The sequence below is a fragment of the Podarcis melisellensis genome (genome assembly GCF_964234715.1).
Source record: "Podarcis melisellensis genome assembly, chromosome: 3".
Taxonomy (NCBI): Eukaryota; Metazoa; Chordata; class Lepidosauria; order Squamata; family Lacertidae; genus Podarcis; species Podarcis melisellensis.
In genome coordinates, this window is record NC_138530.1 from 24,198,892 (window position 1) to 24,219,270 (window position 20,379).

The 20,379-nt window shown below is 42.6% G+C and overlaps 1 protein-coding gene across 1 annotated transcript; it reads left to right on the forward strand.

Moving 5' to 3' along the window:
• The first annotated feature begins 1,123 nt into the window (after positions 1–1,123).
• Positions 1,124–18,792, forward strand: PRPH2 (peripherin 2). Its single transcript, XM_081904304.1, has 3 exons — positions 1,124–2,336; positions 10,624–10,870; positions 16,790–18,792. The coding sequence occupies exons 1-3, from the start codon at positions 1,756–1,758 to the stop codon at positions 17,021–17,023; spliced, it is 1,062 nt and encodes a 353-aa protein (XP_081760430.1). The 5' UTR covers positions 1,124–1,755; the 3' UTR covers positions 17,024–18,792.
• Positions 18,793–20,379: the final 1,587 nt, after the last annotated feature.

Below are 20,379 nucleotides of genomic sequence, written 5' to 3' on the forward strand. Positions count from 1 at the left end.
GACCACCTTCCTCCAGCTATTCCCTTTCTGTGTGTGTGCTTAGAACACAATGTACAAACGGGTGTTCCAACTCACTAATTCCATTTTGGAATTAAAAATCTGAAGACGTGACAGTAACTTGGAAAATACTGTAATTTAGAAACATCTTTTTTATTGAATATCTGTACTAAGAGAACTTAAAAGTTTGTAGCCAACATTTTCTAGCATGGGTTGATCACATAAATCTTACTAATGTCATGTTTCTTGGTAATATTATTAGCCACTAGATTGTACAGAGGCATGTTCCACAGCTTCTGTTTTCTCCCTCTTTCCATGAAGATCTGCGATCAGTCAGAAGGATAGTTCTTCTTGCAATAGTTTCCTGTACAGAATTTGATGCTTTCTCCTGCTGTTTAAACAGTTACATTTTCATTTTCCTATCATTTTCATTTTGTGTATGTTAGGTGGGTTGCAAAGATTTCCAAAAGCATGGGTTAGGGTCTACTGGTAGTCCACATACGTCTTTCTGATAAGTATTTCTTATCTACTAGGATGAATGCAAGAACAAAGATGAGAGAGTCAACATGACTTACAAATTCTTGCACTGAAAATAAAGAAAATAAGAACTTCCCTTGTATTGGCATGTACGCTACTAAGAAATTACCTATAGCTGGCGCACAGTTCATCATACTCATCCACAAATGAGAGTCTTTACAGCTACTGCCATACTGTATTCTGAGTTCTATTTCCACCACCAGAACACCCTGTCGAGATTCTCAAGGTCCATAAAAGACAGTCTTCTTCCTTAAGCAGTGACGTTGGAGCAGAGATTCCCTGCTTAATCTGTGGGGCAACTACATCCCTGGTGTCACACTGCACAAAAGGTTTTCTTTATTAAAGCCTCAAGTTCTACTCCACTGTTGGCCCAGCCCGATTAGCCTATAAGCTGCTCACAATATCTTTGGGAATTGTTTTTGGTGAGGATCGAGACAGTTTTTCCCATGCTTTTTAACACTTCCAGCTGTGAAGGTTAGAGGATGGGTATAACTTGTCATCCACGCTTCCTAAAACATAAATTTTAGTTCTCTTAAAAGGTGACCTTAATTCCACCAAAAAAAAAAAAACCCACGTAAACCAGAGGGATGTCATTAAAGGTGAGTGACAGGACAGGATAAGCAGCAACGTGGTCTTACTGGCTTGGCGTAATCTAAAAAAAAAATCAATGTTTCTGATCCAGTTTTGAATTGGGAGAGTCTCGGCTTTTCTCCCCAAAAGAGCCCACGAATGGGACATCCTTGAAATAACTTGGTTTTCAACTGCAGTGTGCTGTAACATATCATGTGAAAGCACAAATCCACTAACTAGTAAAATGAGGGATTATTTCCATTGCTCATCTGCTGGCAGAGATTTCTCTAAATTGGATCACGCTGATTAGTATTAGAATGACGCATTGTAGATCCAGCTTTAATCATTTGAAACCTTGAAGCTGTTTCTCCTTTGCATGGAAGGGACCACTAGAAATAGTTGCATGTGCTATTTGCCAATAATCCTTTTTTTATTTATTGTGAAATTTGTTGATTCTTGCCCCTTGGAAAACCTACCCACGTTTCTCCTCCTTCAGGCTCGGCAAGATGGAGGGGCCAAAGCATGGCTCAGTTAGAGCGATGCCATTTGGAATCTTCAAGGCCTGAATGGTGGCAGATCTTCCTGAGGTTGTTCTCTTCCCCAAAACAGGATTAATTTTTGTGAAGTCTTGGTGAGCCTAACACTGCAAAGATGGCTGTGATGAAAGTCAAGTTCAACCAGAAGAAAAGAGTAAAACTAGCGCAAGGACTATGGCTCATGAACTGGTTCTCCTTGTTTGCTGGGATCGTTGTCTTCTCTATGGGATTGTTCCTGAAAATTGAGCTCAGGAAACGAAGTGAAGTGATGGACAACTCTGAAAGCCACTTTGTGCCGAATTCCTTGATCTTGGTGGGTCTCCTAGCCTCTGTGTTCAATGGTCTTGCAGGCAAGATCTGTTACGATTCTCTGGATCCTGCTAAATTTGCAAAGTGGAAGCCTATCTTGAAAGTGTACCTAGTGTTGTGTGTGCTCTTTAACCTCTTCATTCTCTTCGTGGTTCTCATTTGCTTTCTGCTGAGGGGTTCTCTGGATAGTACATTAGAACATGGTCTAAAAAATGGCATGAAGTTCTATCGAGATACAGATACTCCAGGAAGGTGCTTCATGAAGAAGACCATCGACATGCTCCAGATTGAGTTCAAATGTTGTGGAAACAATGGTTTTAGAGACTGGTTTGAGATTCAGTGGATCAGCAACCGATACTTGGATTTTGGCTCAAAGGAAGTGAAAGAGTAAGTAGTTAAGTATAACTTATGTTTTAACCCGTGTTTGCATTCCAAGTTCTACTATCGGAACCTCAAGTCATTGTCATCTGAATCCGTTTGGCGCCTCTTGTCTTTTGTGTTTCTTCCTTTGCAAGGGCTGTAGCTCTGCATGCAGAAGGTCCCAGGTTCCATACCTGGCACCCCAAGGTACAGCTAGGAGAGGCCGCTGCCTAAAACCCTAGAAAGCTGCCAGTCAGTGTAGACTATATGGAGCTAGATAGATGAAGGGTCTGACTCAATATAAGGCAGTTTCCTATGTTCCAATACAAAAAGCATTCTTCAACATTCCAGTGGAGTGTGTGTTTTCCCAATGTTTTCTAGGTCATTTAGTTTTTAGTTTGTTTTGTTTTAAAAGTTTTATTGTGAATGGCTAGAGGCTCAACTAAAAAAAACACATGGAATTAGGGTGTTTTATCCCTCAAAGGAAGGAGACTGGCATTTCAAGATGCCAAATATATTGCTTTGCTGGCTGATTAAATCTAGGTTCATTCATATCTTTCAGACCTGGCGCTGTAATAAAGTAATTGTGCCAGTTTTGCCCTTAAACGGGAGAGGGAGTAAGGAGGTTCTCCATCAGAAGCCCCGCTGAAACGAAGCGATTAACGTGGCTCTTGTTCATTTCAGCAGGGGCTGTGCAGGAGAGCTTCCTGCTTGCACTGAGCTCTAACGTTTGTCTTGACCTCTGTTAAGTCGCTCTGTGGCTATTATTGGCTTTCTTGGCTTATTGAACAGATGGAATCGTAGGGCTGTGCAAAACGGGCATGCATTCAGAGAGACGCAGACCCTGTCTCAGTTGATTTTATCAAACCAGCTGGGCAGATTGTCTTTGATGGTTTTGCAGATCTTGCAGTCCTTCTTGTTGCTCCCTTGCAGCATGCCTGGACATTGAGATGCTTCATGGGTCTTGCTTCGGATAGTATGTTTTGCTAGCGATGTTTTTCAAGTACCGCATAATCACTGCACATGCTATGAAGAGGTCTGGGTAATTTACTGGTGGGAAAACAAACACCGGTTAAAATTATAGCCAAGGTAATTTTGCAAAAGAAACTCAACAACATAGCGGCAAGTACTTTCAGCGCTTCTGAATGTCACAAAATAAGTGTCGCACATTTACGGCACACAGCCCATTTGGAGGTAAATAGACTGGTGGGATTTCCTGGCATTAAATTCCTCCTCCCACTCACTGCACTTCTTAATGTGGATCAGGGCACCACATGTTTGCTATCCCCCTAACCCCCCCCCGCTCCTTTTTAAGAAAAGCTTACTCAAGTTATAGTTTGGCACTAAAGGAAAACATGAGAGTTGTAGTCACCGTCCCACACCACTTTCATGCAGGGATAGAATGTGAATATATCAATCAATCTTTATTACAGTCCAGAGACCCAACAAATCGTTACAAAGCAATGCACAATTCAGACAGTCTACCTCCAGGTTAAACAAGCATTTTGTTCAGACTTAAAGATAGGGATCATTGGTTCTTGCAACCACCGATAAAAACTTCGCCACTGCTAATGTTCTAGCGTTTGTCCGGTCTTCCAATAGGAACCTGATTTTCCCGGGAAAGGTACCAGCAAGGGTAATATCAGTTCAGCCCTGGCTTGCTCATATTTCACACAGTGCAGCAAAATATGTTTTATGGAATCGATGTCTTGAGCACACGAGCAAATTCTGTCCTGGTAGGGAACTCCTCTCAACCTGCCAGAATATATGGATATAGCAGCACTCCCCCCCCCCACTGTTATACACTGCAATCAGCAGAAAAAAAGACACCCCCCAGGTTATCAATTAGCATGGCCTCTGGCAACTGGGCAGATTAAAAGAGTTGTCAAAGGCTAATCAGTGAATTGCTGAAAATTTCAGGATTTCATAAAGCTCTTCCAGCCCCTAAGCTTCCCAGCCTGTGGCACAGGAGTGCAGCTTATCACATGAGAAGCCTCTTTTGTTGCAAACCATGAAAAGGGATCATTCGCTGTGGTGCTTCCTAGAAATGCCCCATTAAAAATAATGGGCTGGGTTCTTTTTCACCCACAGTGACCAGAGTTAACAGCCCTTTTCTTCTGTGAACTTTTATGTGCCTATATCAAACTCTAGTTTCCATTTAATAACCAAATATTAATGTTTCTTTTCTAACATTGTTGCGCATAGCTCACTAGGCACACAAGCTCCATTCATTTCAATGGAAGTCCTAGAGAAGAAACGCCTTGTGCATTGCGCCTGACAAGACTTTGTAAACCATGGCTGCCACAATACTTTCTCTTTTTTCCAAATCATTTTTATTGATTTTCCAAATTTTATCGAATCAACCACAAAGTAAAACAGAATTTATACGAATTTTATGGCTGCCGCAATTCTTGTTAGCTTTTCATTAAACAAGCATCTTTCTGGGAAGCTATATCGTGTTGCTCAGGAACACCATTAAATACTATAAGATGACAGTAAGGAAGGAATTCATTTGCAACTCAATTAGGTATTTCCCAAAGCAATCAGTGAACACGCATGAATTCCTTCGAGGAAAAGAGCCCTGGAATATGATAGGCATTAAGGTACCAATCCAGGCAAAGTTAATGTGTTACAATACAGTTCAATCTATGTCTACTTGGAAGTAAGTCCCATTGGCTTCAGAGGGGCCTGATCCTTGGTAAGTGTGGCCTAAATCACGCTGAAATCAATAGGACAGGCCCATTGCAATTAAATTAATCCCATTACTTTTGATGGAATTTAAGCATGGCTAATTTTCTTTGAATTGGTCCCTAAATACAAGTGAAAGTGGTAGATAGATGGTGAAGTTACATATACAGTACAGTGGTACCTCGGGTTCCATACGCTTCAGGTTACATACCCCGCTAACCCAGAAATATTACCTCGGGTTAAGAACTTTGCTTCAGGATGAGAACAGAAATCGCGTTCCGGCGGCGCGGCAGCAGCAGGAGGCCCCATTAGCTAAAGTGGTGCTTCAGGTTAAGATCAGTTTCAGGTTAAGAATGGACCTCCGGAACGAATTAAGTTCTTAACCCGAGGTACCATTGTATTGGATATGTTCGTATTAGTTATATGCTAATGGCTAAGCAATTCCATTTAAGTAATTGTATATTTAAATAATTGTAACTGTTTATCTTAAATGATGACAAATATATATAAATGTAAAATATTATACTTAAATAGCATACTGAGGTTGTTTTGCTTGGTTTTTGGCAAGTTGCCCTGGAGTTTCTTAAATTTGTTTCTTTGGCTGCGATGGTTATGGCCAGAATTTTATTATCTTTAAGCCACTAGCTATATAATACTGTTATTAGCATTTTCTGAATTTTGATGCATCCTATGTCAGAAGTTATACTTGTTGAAAAAGTGTGGGGACAGTTTAAGTTGAAATACCCTTTGATATAAATAACTACTTGAGAGAACCTAATGAGATGTTCACCCTTGCCAGCATTAGCTGAAGATTTGTGAGCTTGCTCTTAATCCATCCATAGCAGAAAGGCAGGGCAGGAGGGGAAAAACAAGATTATGCTGTGCTTAAAAACGTGGGTGTGCTGAGAAATATTGAATGCTGGGCCTCCTTAGACACAGGTTCGGCCCTCAATCCCAATGGTGAAGTTAGGTGACATAGAAGCTCCTCACTACCCTCATGGGAGTTCACGGAAGGCTCCATTCAGACGCTTAAGAAATAGTCTGCCAATTGTAGAATAAATGAATAAAATGAAGTTCCACATTTAAGTTTGGAAGCGAGCCCTTTAAAACCATATCAGCTGCCTAGAAAACCATGGGTGTTTTGTTTGTGATGATGAGAGTGGAGGTCACAACTAGGCTGTTAAGTGTGCAATACGTCAGGGACTGTAAATGGATTCAGGGCTATTTCAGATGAAATGAGGCCATGTCTCAATATCTCCCAAAATTCACAGATGAAAACTAGGGTGGCCATGTGTTCTACTTAAGGGGGAGCAGTCCTTCAGTTGTCTATTTGAAGTGTCCAAATTGGGTTTATAAAGAACCAAGGGAGTAGGGGTCTTGAGGTTGGATAAAAGTGCAAAAATGGGACAAAATAGGACAAAATAGGACAGTGATTAACCAGAGACATTGCCCTGGTAAATAGGGACATAAGTAAGATAATGTAATTCTAAGTCCTTTTTGGCTTGAAACAGATTCCACTATGTTCAGTAGGGTTTCCTCTTTAGTTAGGGGCTTTAAGATTGCACAAAGTGTGCTTCCCAAATTTGAATCTGCACCTGGCTTTCACTATACCTTTGTGTTATATTGCTCTGTACCAATCACAATGGGAATCCATCGGTTCAACATCTCACAGTACCATTCAGGAAAGATGAGAGCATGAGTACAATATATAAAGTCCAAGAACTCCTCCATTTCCTCCCTATTCCCCAATGCACATTCTTACGCTTGAATGTTTGGGACCCTTGGCAATAGATTAAGGGCTGGCCCAAGGCTGCCTTGGTTGAAATGTCAATGGTGCCCATCCATCACTACCTGGTCAAGTTGCAAAGTAACAGGCTTGGCCCAGATATTTTGGCGGCATCTGATGGAGAAAATCCTAATGGGACCTTTTTCCTGGGAGTAAAAATACAATAATAATAAATTTAATAACTAGCTATTTGCTGCCCTTTCACAGTACCCCAAAACTGCTGCCAGAGGCGGTTGCCTCACTCTGCCTAATGGTAGGGCCAGCTGTAAATAGCTTACGATTATACTGCTTCTTGAGCCATTAAAACTTGAGCCATAATCACAAATAAAGAGACACTTAATGCTGACCAACAAGTATTTCCCCCCTCCATCTTCATGAAATAGGAAAGAATAGAAATACAAGAAAAATACACAGATAAAAAATAAAAACTCACCAGAACAGTAGTTGAACTAGTGGTGTAGACTAGTGTCATGGTTGAGACTTAACGTCATTTGCAAGCTTCTCAAAATTAAGGGTGTATGAGGAGAAGGTGATAATAGTGGGTGGTAGTCAACTAAGTCTTACTCAGAATAGACCCATTGAAGTTAATGGACCTAGCTTGGTTCTGTTAATTGATTTCAGTGCATCTGAATGCCACCCAGTGTTTTTGCCTTTGCTTTCCTCTCAAAACAACAACTTGGGAACAACCAGGGGGGAAAGGTGGTCTTCATTGTGATGTATCTGTACTGGGATCTCCCTCCCCCCCCCCAAAAAAATTTGAAAATGAAACAATCCCTGCTGTGGAGTATACAGCACAAACAAGAAAAGGGTTGTCATACCCTAACCATCACAATGTTCAGCTGAGCCTCCTCTCAATTAGCAGCCTGTTCCATGTGCCAGCAAGCAGCAAAACAAACAAAGCAGCAATTGGAGGATTCCTGCGTTTCTTCCATCACACCCACATAGAATCATAGAATCATAGAGTTGGAAGAGACCACAAGGGCCATTAAGTCCAACCCCCTGCCAAGCAGGAAACACCATCAGAGCACTCCTGACATATGGTTGTCAAGCCTCTGCTTAAAGACCTCCAAAGAAGGAGACTCCACCACACTCCTTGGCAGCAAATTCCACTGTCGAACAGCTCTTACTGTCAGGAAGTTCTTCCTAATGTTTAGGTGGAATCTTCTTTTTTGTAGTTTGGATCCATTGCTCCGTGTCCGCTTCTCTGGAGCAGCAGAAAACAACCTTTCTCCCTCCTCTATGTGACATCCTTTTATATATTTGAACATGGCTATCATATCACCCCTTAACCTCCTCTTCTCCAGGCTAAACATGCCCAGCTCCCTTAGCCGTTCCTCATAAGGCATCGTTTCCAGGCCTTTGACCATTTTGGTTGCCCTCCTCTGGACACGTTCCAGTTTGTCAGTGTCCTTCTTGAACTGTGGTGCCCAGAACTGGACACAGTACTCCAGGTGAGGTCTGACCAGAGCAGAATACAGTGGCACTATTAATAATACAGTGGCACATTTTAATAACATTTCTCAAGCAGCTGCTTGCTTTCTGTTCTATGTGGCTGGCAGGCCAAAGAAAGCAAGTGGCAGGCGTTTCTCACTCTCCTACTCTTACGCCACACACACGTTTCTAAAAAGCCTCTGTTGTACCTGGCTGCCAGCTGCTTCATGTGACTGGCAGGCAGCAAAACAAACAGAGCAGCACGTGGGTCTGGAAAAACAAGACAAAATCAGGAAAAGAGGAGGGGGAAACAGCAACTCTTTAAGACCCCATGGAGTCCTATAGCTTGGTGTCCAAACAACTAACTTATCAATTACTGTTCTGACTTCACTCATAGGCTAAAAACACTGACAGACAGGAGCAGCCAGGCCATCTCATTTCACATCAGTTGCTTAGAAAGGCGCCTGCACATTTTGCGCCATAGTTTTATTTCCAGGAGGGCTAGATAATTACTTTAAAATAAATAAGGAAGGAAGGAGTTTCCGCCAGGTTGGCCAATCCCTGGTGCATGCTGAGGAGCACAAGGATCACCAAAAATAAAGTGAAGGTACATTTTCTTCTTGAGAAGAAAACAATTAGTTTCATCAAGATTTACTGGTAAGGATCTGACAAGGATCTACTAAAGTTTGGGCACTGTTCGGAATATAAAGATATTTGATTAGTCATGTCCCGGGTTTGTTGCATGAGGCTTTGTTGCATGTTTTATCCACATTCACTGACAATATTTTTGTCATTTCATTCAGCTCCACCCCTCTGAAATACGACGCATACCCTGAACTCCTCATAGAGTCACTGAGCTTATCAAGGACTTATCACCTTTAGCAGACAAAGGCATGCACACACACAATCTATCTCTCTCTCTTTTAATCACTTACAGCAGAAATCTAATCATATCTATTCAGAATATTCAACTCCTATTGAATTCAGTCAGGTGTGCTCCCAGGTAATTGAGGTTAGTATCGCAGGCTCAATTTCTCTCTCCTCTCGTGGATGGTGCCTCTGCCGGATCTTTAGCAATTCCCTCTCTCCACTGTCACACTATAATTCTGGGAAGTTCCTCGACTATCGGGGAATTTCCAGGGAGCTCAGGAGGCAAAAAAATAAATAAATAAATGGTGGGGCCATCATCTTCTGTAGACCTCCTTCTGCCAGCACTTCTCAGGATGCAGCCATCAGGTTTTAGTCAAACCATTAGTTAAATTTGTACAGGAGTAAAAATGATAGTTCTGGATGTACTTTGGTTTTAGATCAGGTGTGAGGGAACTGTGGCCCAGACAGCATGCTCAGGGTTCATGCATGATGGGTGTTGTATTCCAACAACATCTGGAGGACCACGAGTTTCCCATCCCTGCTTCCCATGATGCGTGCATGTGACTTGGGAAGTGGCTTTCCCTCCCATGTCTGAGAAAAGGGAGACTGCCTCTTCTGAGATGGCGCTTCCCAGATATTACACAAACACATAATATGAGTGCTTACACAGATTATAGTAAACTGGAGTATTCTTCTGGCCCATTATTAAATTATCAAACTAGCTGATTAAGCTTTGTGGAATTTGAGTGGCATTTCCCCCTAATTGGTGAGTGGGTGGAAACAATGGGCTGTTTTTGACTGATCATCTGAAGGAACAGAGTAAGGTTCTGAGCAGGACATACGGTGGGACCACTTACCCCCTCACCCAGCATCATTGCTGCTTACCTGAGCGAGGTTGGGGCAGGGCGGCCAAGAGATCAGGGGTGTGTGGTTGCGCCAGCCATGTTCCACTAGTGGTGCTGCTACACAGCCCACTCCACCCCAGTCCCATCCAATTAAGCAGCAGTGACACCAGTGTTGGAGGCCAACATTGCCGTTTCATCCTACTCCAAGGTATCACTACTGATTACAGGTAACGAAGAGCTATCGGATGTGGGTATTATTTTGGAAGGGAAAGCAGGATTATCATGCAGGGTTGGGTCCAGGTTTGGACACATGGAAATCAACGAGCACTATTAGTTAAGAATGCCCAACTTTACCCAATGATTGCAATGGTCTACACCTGTCTAAGGATGTTTCCAGCAGGTGCACAGGTTGCTCAAAGAGCACACCTGAGCCTTTGGAAACAAGAGTTTAACTTAGCAGATTTTGCCCAGAAAGAGTAGATCTAGATTTCAACGAGGGAGGAAAATATGGGCTGCCATTTCAATACCAACAACATGATGTGGACTCTGGGGAAAAAGTTGCATGCAGTGGGCACACCCTGAGTTTGGATGCGGTGCTCTGTGGCCGAGAAACGGTGCACTGAATAGCAGTAGGAATGCATTTGGATCCAAATGCTTTTATATTTGTAACTTGCTGTGCTTTGCCTGTTTACAGCCGCATTAAAAGCAACGTGGACGGCAGATACTTGGTGGATGGCGTCCCCTTCAGCTGCTGCAACCCGAGTTCGCCACGACCTTGCATCCAGTACCAGGTCTCTAACAACTCAGCTCACTACAGCTATGACTTTCAAACCGAAGAGCTCAATCTATGGAACCGCGGCTGCAGGGAAGCTCTGCTTAAATACTACAGCAACATGATGAGCTCCATGGGAATCATTGTCCTCTTTGTCTGGCTCTTTGAGGTAATACATTGGCATCGTAGTTTCGGTGTCTTGCATAGAACGACGGTGAAAGGCCAGCCCTCCACACAGGAGAGCTAGAACGGGTGATGGTACCAAGTGAGGGGACCCACAACCCCTCCAACATTTCTCTGATGAAAATAGGGACGTCCCATTCCATAATGATAATTTTACTATTTATACCCCCCACATTTTATGGGATTGCCCCAGCCCTTCCAGGTGGCTTCCAACATATATGAAAACATAATAAAACATTAAACATTTCTTTAAAAACCTTTCCTAAATATATATATATATATATTCCCAGGTTTGCCTTCAGACAGCTTGGGGGGTCGGATAATCCCATACCCTCCAACATTTCTCCAATGAAAATAGGGACATCCTAAGGAAAAGCTCGGGACATGGGTGGTGCTGTGGGTTAAACCACAGAGTCTAGGACTTGCCGATCAGAAGGTCGGCGGTTTGAATCCCCGCGACGGGGTGAGCTCCCATTGCTCGGTCCCTGCTCCTGCCAACCTAGCAGTTCAAAAGCACGTCAAAGTGCAAGTAGATAAATAGGTACCGCTCCAGCGGGAAGGTAAACAGTGTTTCCGTGCGCTGCTCTGGTTCGCCAGAAGTGGCTTAGTCATGCTGGCCAAATGACCCGGAAGCTGTACGCCGGCTCCCTTGGCCAATAAAGCGAGATGAGCACCGCAACCCCAGAGTCAGTCATGACTGGACCTAATGGTCAGGGGTCCCTTTACCTTTACCTTAAGGAAAACCTGGACATTCCAGGATCAAGTCAGAAACTGGGACGGCTTCTCTAAATCAGGGACATCCCTGGAAAATAGGTACACTTGGAGGGTCTGCATTACGCTGTAAAAGGAGGGCCTTCTATTCTGAGCTCCATGCTGTTCAGGGCCTGCAGGGGAGGGGAGACAAGGAAATCTTCCCCTGACCCCACACAAAACATTCCCAATAGTACTAAAGAGCTCAGGTTTGGGACTTGCTGCTAGCCCCATCCTGAGTGCTTTACTGTTATATTCTGCAAGTAGGGAGGAACCTTTCCTGAGAGTGGGAGAGAGAGAGGCCTTAAATGCTATGATCACATCCTATTTTTTCTTTTCCTTTCTGCCCCCCATAATCAAGTAAGTAAATAAAAATACTTAACTGACCAATCACGTCCCAGATAGCTCAATTTCCGCCGCCCCCACAACATAAATCTTGGCTCCGCCCACACTCTTTGCCTTCATTTTTAACTTTCTTCTACTTCTGACTTAATAGTTTATGATGTAAATTTCTATACAGTGGTACCTCGGGTTACATAAGCTTCGGGTTACATATGCTTCAGGTTACAGACTCTGCTAACCCAGAAATATTACCTCGGGTTAAGAATTTTGCTTCAGGATGAGAACAGAAATTATGCTCTGGCGGCACGGCAGCAGCAGGAGGCCGCATTAGCTAAAGTGGTGCCTTCATGTTAAGAACAGTTTCAGGTTCAGAACAGCCCTCCAGAACGAATTAAGTTCTTAACCCAAGGTACCACTGTATTTAGCTGTGTCAACCAGGCAGGGGTCTTCTAGGAAGCTCCTCCTTGTTGGTGGAGAAGGCAGGAGGACAGATCTTGTAGACTTGTTTAAGGGAGGGAGAGTTTCCTGTCCAGGCTAGATCAGGAAAAGAAAAGGGAACCCTTTAAGGCAGCCTTTGCTAACCTGATGACCTCTAGATATTGTGGACTACAACTCCCATCAGCCCTACCCTGGATGTGTTGTCCTGGGCTTATGGAGGTTGTAGCCCAAAATATCTTGAGGGCCCCAGGTTGGCAAAGGCTGCTTTAAACCCATTTCAAGGGCAGTCAATGGAAAAACACAGAAAGTAAATGAGCTGCAACAACCCATAAGAAAACATCCAAATTCATAGGGCAGTATGAAAAGGTCAGAAAATAGTGCAAAAGATTTCAAGTTAATCCAGAGATATTCATCAGGCTTGTTCTTGTTTAGTCGTTTAGTCGTGTCCGACTCTTCGTGACCCCATGGACCAGAGCACGCCAGACACTCCTGTCTTCCACTGCCTCCCGCAGTTTGGTCAAACTCATGCTGGTAGCTTCGAGAACACTGTCCAACCATCTCGTCCTCTGTCGTCCCCTTCTCCTTGTGCCCTCCATCTTTCACAACATCAGGGTCTTTTCCAGGGAGTCTTCTCTTCTCATGATGTGGCCAAAGTATTGGAGCCTTAGCTTCAGGATCTGTCCTGTTCATCAGGCTAGATGGTTCATCAGGCTAGATGGTCTGATGGTGGTCACTGCAGGGTTGTTGTTGCTTTTAAAACCCTCAGTAGTGTTTTTCCTGACCGGAGTGTGCCTTTGACCTCAGATAATGGCACTTGCTTGCTTTAATTCAGGATAGCTAGTTTGCTGTACAAAGGGGAAAAAACACATTCATTGCTTTGCCCATTTTTGCCTCTGGCTCCACCCACTCTGGCATGCCCAGAAGGGAATGTGGTCCTCAGTCGCAAAAAAGGTTCCCCATCCCTGCCATAGGGATGATCAGACATGATCAAGTCTTTTACATGTGAGTGGGCAGGGTGGAAGAGGCACTCCACTGTGGACTGGTGGCCTCAAGTCACAGCCCACCATGGCAGGAGGGCATCCCAGGAGGTACATTTGTGATAAGACTGTGGTATGGTAGGAGGAGTTAACATACACAAACAGGCTAGATTCAGATGCTAGGAATATTGCAGATCTAGTCTCAGGATGAGGGGCGGTGGTAAGTAGAAGCCTTGAGACCATATTCTCAGATTAGGGTCAAGGGCCGTATCCTGCCTAAAATAAAACAGAACCAAACTCAACATTATTTCCTCTGTTAATTTATTTCAGGTTAGTTTACTTCTTTAGCATCAGTTTCGCATTAACGCAGGGTTTCCCAAACTTGGGTCTCCAGCTGTTTTTGGACTACAAGTCCCATCATCCCTAGCTAGCCGGACCAGTAGTCGTGGATGATGGGAACTGTAGTCCAGAAAGATGGCTGGATAACCAAGTTTGGGAAATCCTGGTCTAACAGAAGAAGCCTTTTCAGAACTCTCTTAACTGCCCAGACACTATTGTTCTGAAGCAGCCATCCTCCTCTCTGATGGTCAGCTCTGACTGCCTATCAGTCTCGAACAGAAATGGGGGCATCCAAAAATAAGGTAGAGATTTCTATATACCTAGGTCTCTAGGTATGCACATTAAGTGACATTTAAAAAAACAAAAACGTCAAAGTGCCCTGACCGGAACTGTGAGCTTCTAAGATTTACAGAGGATTGATGCCGACAGTGGCAGAGGGGAACAGTTCAGGACTCAGAAAGAACCGTCAGTGGTCTGCCACTCCCCGCCCCCCCTCCAGCTCTGCCTGACACCAGGGTTGGCCCTAGGAGAAAGGACATTGGCCTACTTAAGTCCTTGGCAGGATATAGTAAGTATCCTGCAGCAGGGGATTAGGTTTGGATGAGTGCTATGAGGTTAACCTCCCCCCACCCCTGATAGCGCCGTGCTGTGCTATTAGCATAAAAAGGGAAATGAACACTCTCCAGAATTTTATTTCTCATTCATCCATTCACCTCACCGCTGTAAAATGCTCGTATTCATGGCTGACAGCTGTATAACACAGCAGGAGAAGGCACTGGAATTGGGTGAAGAAGAAGAAGAAGAAAGTGCTCTTCATTCTTTTCCCACTCTACACACACATAAAAACTACACGAGAAGTTGAAATAGAACTACAAGAAGCACTCCTCTTACCCAGTGGCACCATTCTCTCGGGTTCCACTTCTTGTTTTTGAAATTCAAAGTTGAGGGCTTTGTAGCCAGGTGACATAATTGCAGGAGACACAAGCAGGCCAGCCAGGACGTGCAAGAGGGACCTGGTTTCTCTCAGGCTTGCAAGCAAATCCGGCTGTGTTCTTAAAATGGCCACTCTGGACTGCGAGTGGCCATTTTAAATGTTTCATGTTCGCATTTTGCTTTGTATTGGTCAAATCCAACCATAGATCTGCCCCACCCCACCTGGTAACTCTAACACGCATCCATTACATTTTAATCTTCAATAATAATAGTAATCTGCCGCATAGCTTAATGTAAATGCTTATATTTTACAATCTAGTTGGTCTGGGAGAGGAGTGGGGGTATTCTAGAATTGAAACTCCAATAATAATAATAATAATAATAATAATAATAATAATAATAATAATTTATTATTTGTACCCCACCCATCTGGCTGGGTTTCCCCAGCCACTCTGGGCGGCTTCCAACAAAGATTAAAAATACATTAAAATGTCAAACATTAAAAACTTCCCTGAACAGGGTTGCCTTCAGATGTCTTCTGAATGTCAGGTAGCTGTTTATCTCTTTGACATCTGATGGGAGGGTGTTCCACAGTGCAGGCGCCACTTCCACAATCCCTTGAGGGGAGTTATAATGCTACAACATCTGAAAGCCTACAGGTCCCCAACTCTTGTCCTTGACCAGATAACCAGACACTTGATTGTAAAATGTCAAGAGTTCTGGTTGATGCAAGTGGCAGAAGTATAACATTTTCAATGAACTTCTACCACTTGCATTCTGAGATTTTACAATGCAAGGGCTGTAGGAGACTCCTCAGGTGACATCTAGCAGGACTGGCCCACCTATTTTCCCCTCTTCTGCATGCTGTAGATCTCCCCTCAACCCTTCTTTTCTGGTGGGGCATGGGGTGCCATTTCCGGGTCCACCTCAGGTGCCAAAATGTCTTGGGCCAGGCTTGCTATCTAGATTAACCACCACCCTGCCCACAAAAAGCTTTCAACACACCTGAAAATCGCTGTTGAGATTTCTTCTGCCAGTTTGGAGAAAGTTTATAACTGCAAACATCTACTAGAGTAAAATTATTGCTGCAGGACTTGGAAGTTATTAAAGGCAAAAACATGTTTCTTCCCTGCAGATGGTTGAACAATTCAAGCACCAGATATGCCACGCTTTTTCCAGGATCTAAACAGGGATGGGGAATGTGCCAATTGAACTTTCAAGCATAAGTTCTGCCAGCTTCCTCTATTTAGGATTGCTCTATCCATCCTGTGGTTCTTTGGATCCAGGGTTTAGATCAGGGATGGGGAACCTGTGGATCTCCAGATGTTGTTGGGTCTCACTGGGGCTGATGGGAATTGGAGTCCAACAACATCTGGGATGGTCACAATTCCAGAGCAATCCTAAATATAGGAAACTTGCAGAATTTACACCAGCTTAAGTTAAACTTGCACAAGCTTACCCCTGTTTCAAAATCCATTCAGGAGAAGGCCTAATGCAGAGGGGAAACAATCCTTTTTAATAGTGTTTGACTTACCCTGCTGCTGGGCTGCCAGGTTATGTGACTGAGTTGAAAGAGATTTGGAATATGTAATAATAATAATTTATTATTTATACCGGGTTTCCCCAGCCACTCTGGGTAGCTCCCAACAGAATATTAATAATATTTTTTAAAAAGCAACAAAACATCAAACATTAAAAGCTTCCCTAAACAGGGCTGTCTTCAGATGTCTTCTAAAAGTCAGATAGTTGTTTATTTCCTTGACATCTCATCAGGGCGGGCACCACTACCAAGAAGGCCCTCTGCCTGGTTCCCTGTAACCTCACTTCTCGCAGTGAGGGAACCGCCAGAAGGCCCTTCTCCCATTGCCCCACCCTGCCCTCACTGTGGTCCTGGAATGACCCCCCCCCATTTTACTTACACCAGCTTAAACCCCAATTTGAAAACCTTTTGTTTAGACAAGACTTCCCAGATTTCGGCTTTTCTTCTGATTTCCAGGTTTTGAAAGGCACATTTTATACTGTTCTGTTGTCTGAATGGCCTTTTGCGTATCACTTTGACATACTTGGATATGAAGGGATTTACGCATTCTGTAAATAAAGGCATTTAAATTCTGTTTCCCAACCAGATGTCAGTGATGATAGGGTTGCGGCTGTTGCATACCTCCCTGGAGAGCATTGCCAATCCAGAAGATCCAGAATGTGAGAGCGAAGGATGGGTGCTGGAGAAGAGCCTGAAAGACACTTTCAAATCCACCCTGGAAAATTTGAAAAATATTGGTAAGATGAACCAAGTGGATGCAGGCGCAGAAGGGGCAGAAGGCGATGGCGCAAAAACCCAAGCTGTCTCAACTGTCAGTTGAGTTTATTGGCTGAAAAGACTGTTACCAAAGACTGAGATTTGTGAATATTCAGTTTTTAAAAAGGTACAAGCTGTCGCAGCTATATATATATATATATATATGCATGCACAAAACAAACACTTTTTACATACGGAGAGAACAGTATAAAGCACTTTGTGGATAATAAAAGCATCCTTACAGTAGACAGCCAAAACCACTTCTATGGGAAATGCTATAATGCGAAGTTCAAAGCAGATACTTTCTAGGGTAATTCTATTTTTGAGGCAAGTGATATTTCATAAGAAATTCGGTGTGAATAAGTGGTCGACACTATCTTGTGTTTCACATCCCATCACCGGAAACCGAATGGGGAAGTTTAAAACTAATTATTTTTGTACTTAAGTTTACAAATATAATTGTGAAAAAACAACAACAATATACTTTTCTGGGGGGTAGTCAAAGCACTGCTCTGGATGTTCTTGCTAGACCAAAAGAATATTCAATTGTCCAAGTAATGGAAAGACATAGAGAATGGTATGAGTTCATAATAGCCTCTAATTTTTTGGATAAACGCAAGTGTTGTTTGAAGTTGTTCTGGCATGTTCACATGATGCACAAAAACAGAGAGTAAAATTGTACTGGATTTCTGTGCACTGAACACGAACTTGTCATTTGATAAAAATAAGATCACACTGGTTTGAACAGCAGATAAGCTATAGCCCAAGCTGCCAGCGATTGCTCAGGTGCTGTGATGCCAATACGTCATTCATTCGTTTGGTAGGTATTCCTGTATTTCAACTACTTCAGAGTTTTAGGCTCACTTTGTTTTAACATACACACCAACTACAATAAATCAGACATGAGAATTCTGCTGTTTCCTGGGAAGTAATCATGGCAACCAACTTGTAGCGGTTTGGTTGTCAAAGGAAAAATATTGCCGCAAATCAGCACTTGGGTGTGAGCCTTTCCCCCTCCTATTAATAGGCACAAGCTAATAATCGAAGCAAGGTCAACATTTTTATTCAACAAATTGGTTGCAATGCAGAAAAAGTTGGATTTTCTGCAGCTCAGAGAAGACATCATTGGTTCAATGACCTAGTTGGCTCAGTGCACTTTGAATCCAAACACGTTATTCTGCATGACTGTATATTACTTTTACTGTTATTCTAAAAGTGGTGATCAGATAGCAAATACTTTTTAAATTTTAGAAGCTGGAATGAAGCATGGGAAAGAGCTTGCTGTGTAAAGAGATTTTTATCTATGTTCTATACGAAGTTTCCATTTTTCTTTAATTATTTGTACATACATGCATGTATTTGCCAGGCAAGCCTTTCCTGAGTGAAAGCAAAAAGCAGTTAGCTAGCTTCAGCAGATTCCTAGGTGCTGTGAACAAGTGCGGTTGGACCTGGTACTTTGTCCCAAAGACTTGACCATCTTCAGTAAGTGACAGAAGAAAGGGATGGGTGATTGAGAAGAGATTTTGAGTAGTGTACATGTGTGTGTGAACTTGTGGTAATAAAAAAGTGGGGTACGGTAGTTCAAGGAAGGTCGTTCTGGAAAAAGAGAAGGCCAGGAGGGACTTGCAGAAGAATGCATAGATAGCATATGAAGCTGCCTTAGCCCAAGTCAGACCAAACGGTCCATCTAGGCTGGTGCTGGCGACAGCTCTCTAAGGCCTTTCCCAGCTTTTGTTATCTGTGCTCCTTTTAACTGGACATGTTGAGGACCAATGGGGATATTCTATGTGCATGGACACTTGACAAGAGAGAGTGCAAGGGGCCATAAGAGAAGAAGACAAGAGAAAGTGCAAGGGGCCATAAGAGAAGATGACCTATGGCCACAAGCCGCAGAAGGGGGAGACCTCTGAAATAAGGACCTTGAGACTGAAGCTGTTATGAAGTGAAAAGGAAGGCCAGCATAGAAACTGAAACACAGGAGTGATGTAATCACAGAGAAAAGAGACCAATGTAAAGGAATCATACGGGAGAGATACAGTAAGTGGGGAATGTCAACAAAGAGTAGGTTACAGTAGTATCCTTAAGTCATGATGGGAATACAGCCATGGTTTTTAGCAGCAGGTATCAAAAAGAAGAAGAATGAAAAATAACATAGCAAAATTGACTTGTGAGGTGGCGTGTTGTTTGATAAGAGATTGAGTGTTGTGGGGAGGGGGGCTCATTTAATTTCATTGTACACAGGTTGTACAATGACAATAAAGGTATTATTATTATTAAGAAGAAGAAGAACTTGGCAATGATTAAGGGTTTGCTGACTGCTTTGGTTCCAGAAGAGGACAAAAGGAAGGGTTCAATGGTAACCTTCATGAAATTCTAGGCAAATTGGCACATGTGTGTGTGTGCGTGCGTGCGTGCGTGTGGTTTTAGTAGTATGCACACACGAGGTTGCATGTACAGTTTTTACTCTTTTTCCAAATGAAGAAGTTAGTTAAATTCAGCATATTCCCAGTTTCCAAATTCATTCTTGATATTTGCAGACAAATGTTTAGAACACTATCATGAACCTTAGTACGAACCTCTTAAAAGAATTCTGCACTTCAGTTTTTGAAACAGTGAAATATGAATGGCAGAACCAGGAAGCAACAAAACAATTGAAGATTAGGGAATACAGTAACTAAAGCTAAATATACAAAATCTGTTGTATATAGATCTATAATGGTGCTAGTTAGGTCAACATGAGACATTTTTCAAAGAACAGGCAGCTGGAAAGGAGTTTAATTATGAAAATTTCAAAATGCTCTCCGGGGAGATTTTAGTGTGCTATGCTCTGTATCTGACATATGAGTAGTAGTCATGAAAAGTTCCAAAGAGTTTATTGTATTGCACCTAAGCTTACTGCAACCCTAGAAGTATTTGACTGAACCATCACTTCGTACAGAGTTGGGTTATATCCCTCTAATTTGGGGGGGGGGGTTTATTTAACACACTATTTACTGTGATATCAGAATATATGGGTTCACTTACAAAATCACCACATTTCACAGCTAATCTCAAGAGTTACCTCATTGAATTGTATTATATTAGGTTATAGAATCAGTTTTTGTTTAAGGACTAGCGATGGGGAACAATTTCATTTGAAGTTACATTTAAAAGTGAACCTACCTAATTCATACTTTCTGAAACAATACACAAACAGAAACACAACCATTTTATAAAATTTGTACTTATATGAATTTTGCAGTGAAGTTCTCCAGCCAAGACGTGTGTTCAAAAATGCATGTTTTAGGGGGAATTGTGCATGAAAATAGACATACAGTATTCGTGAAAATAACTTACAAAAATGCATGTTACAAAAAAATGCACTGCAAGAATGTATATATTCATCAAAATTGCACACAAAATTTGCACTTAAATTGTGTG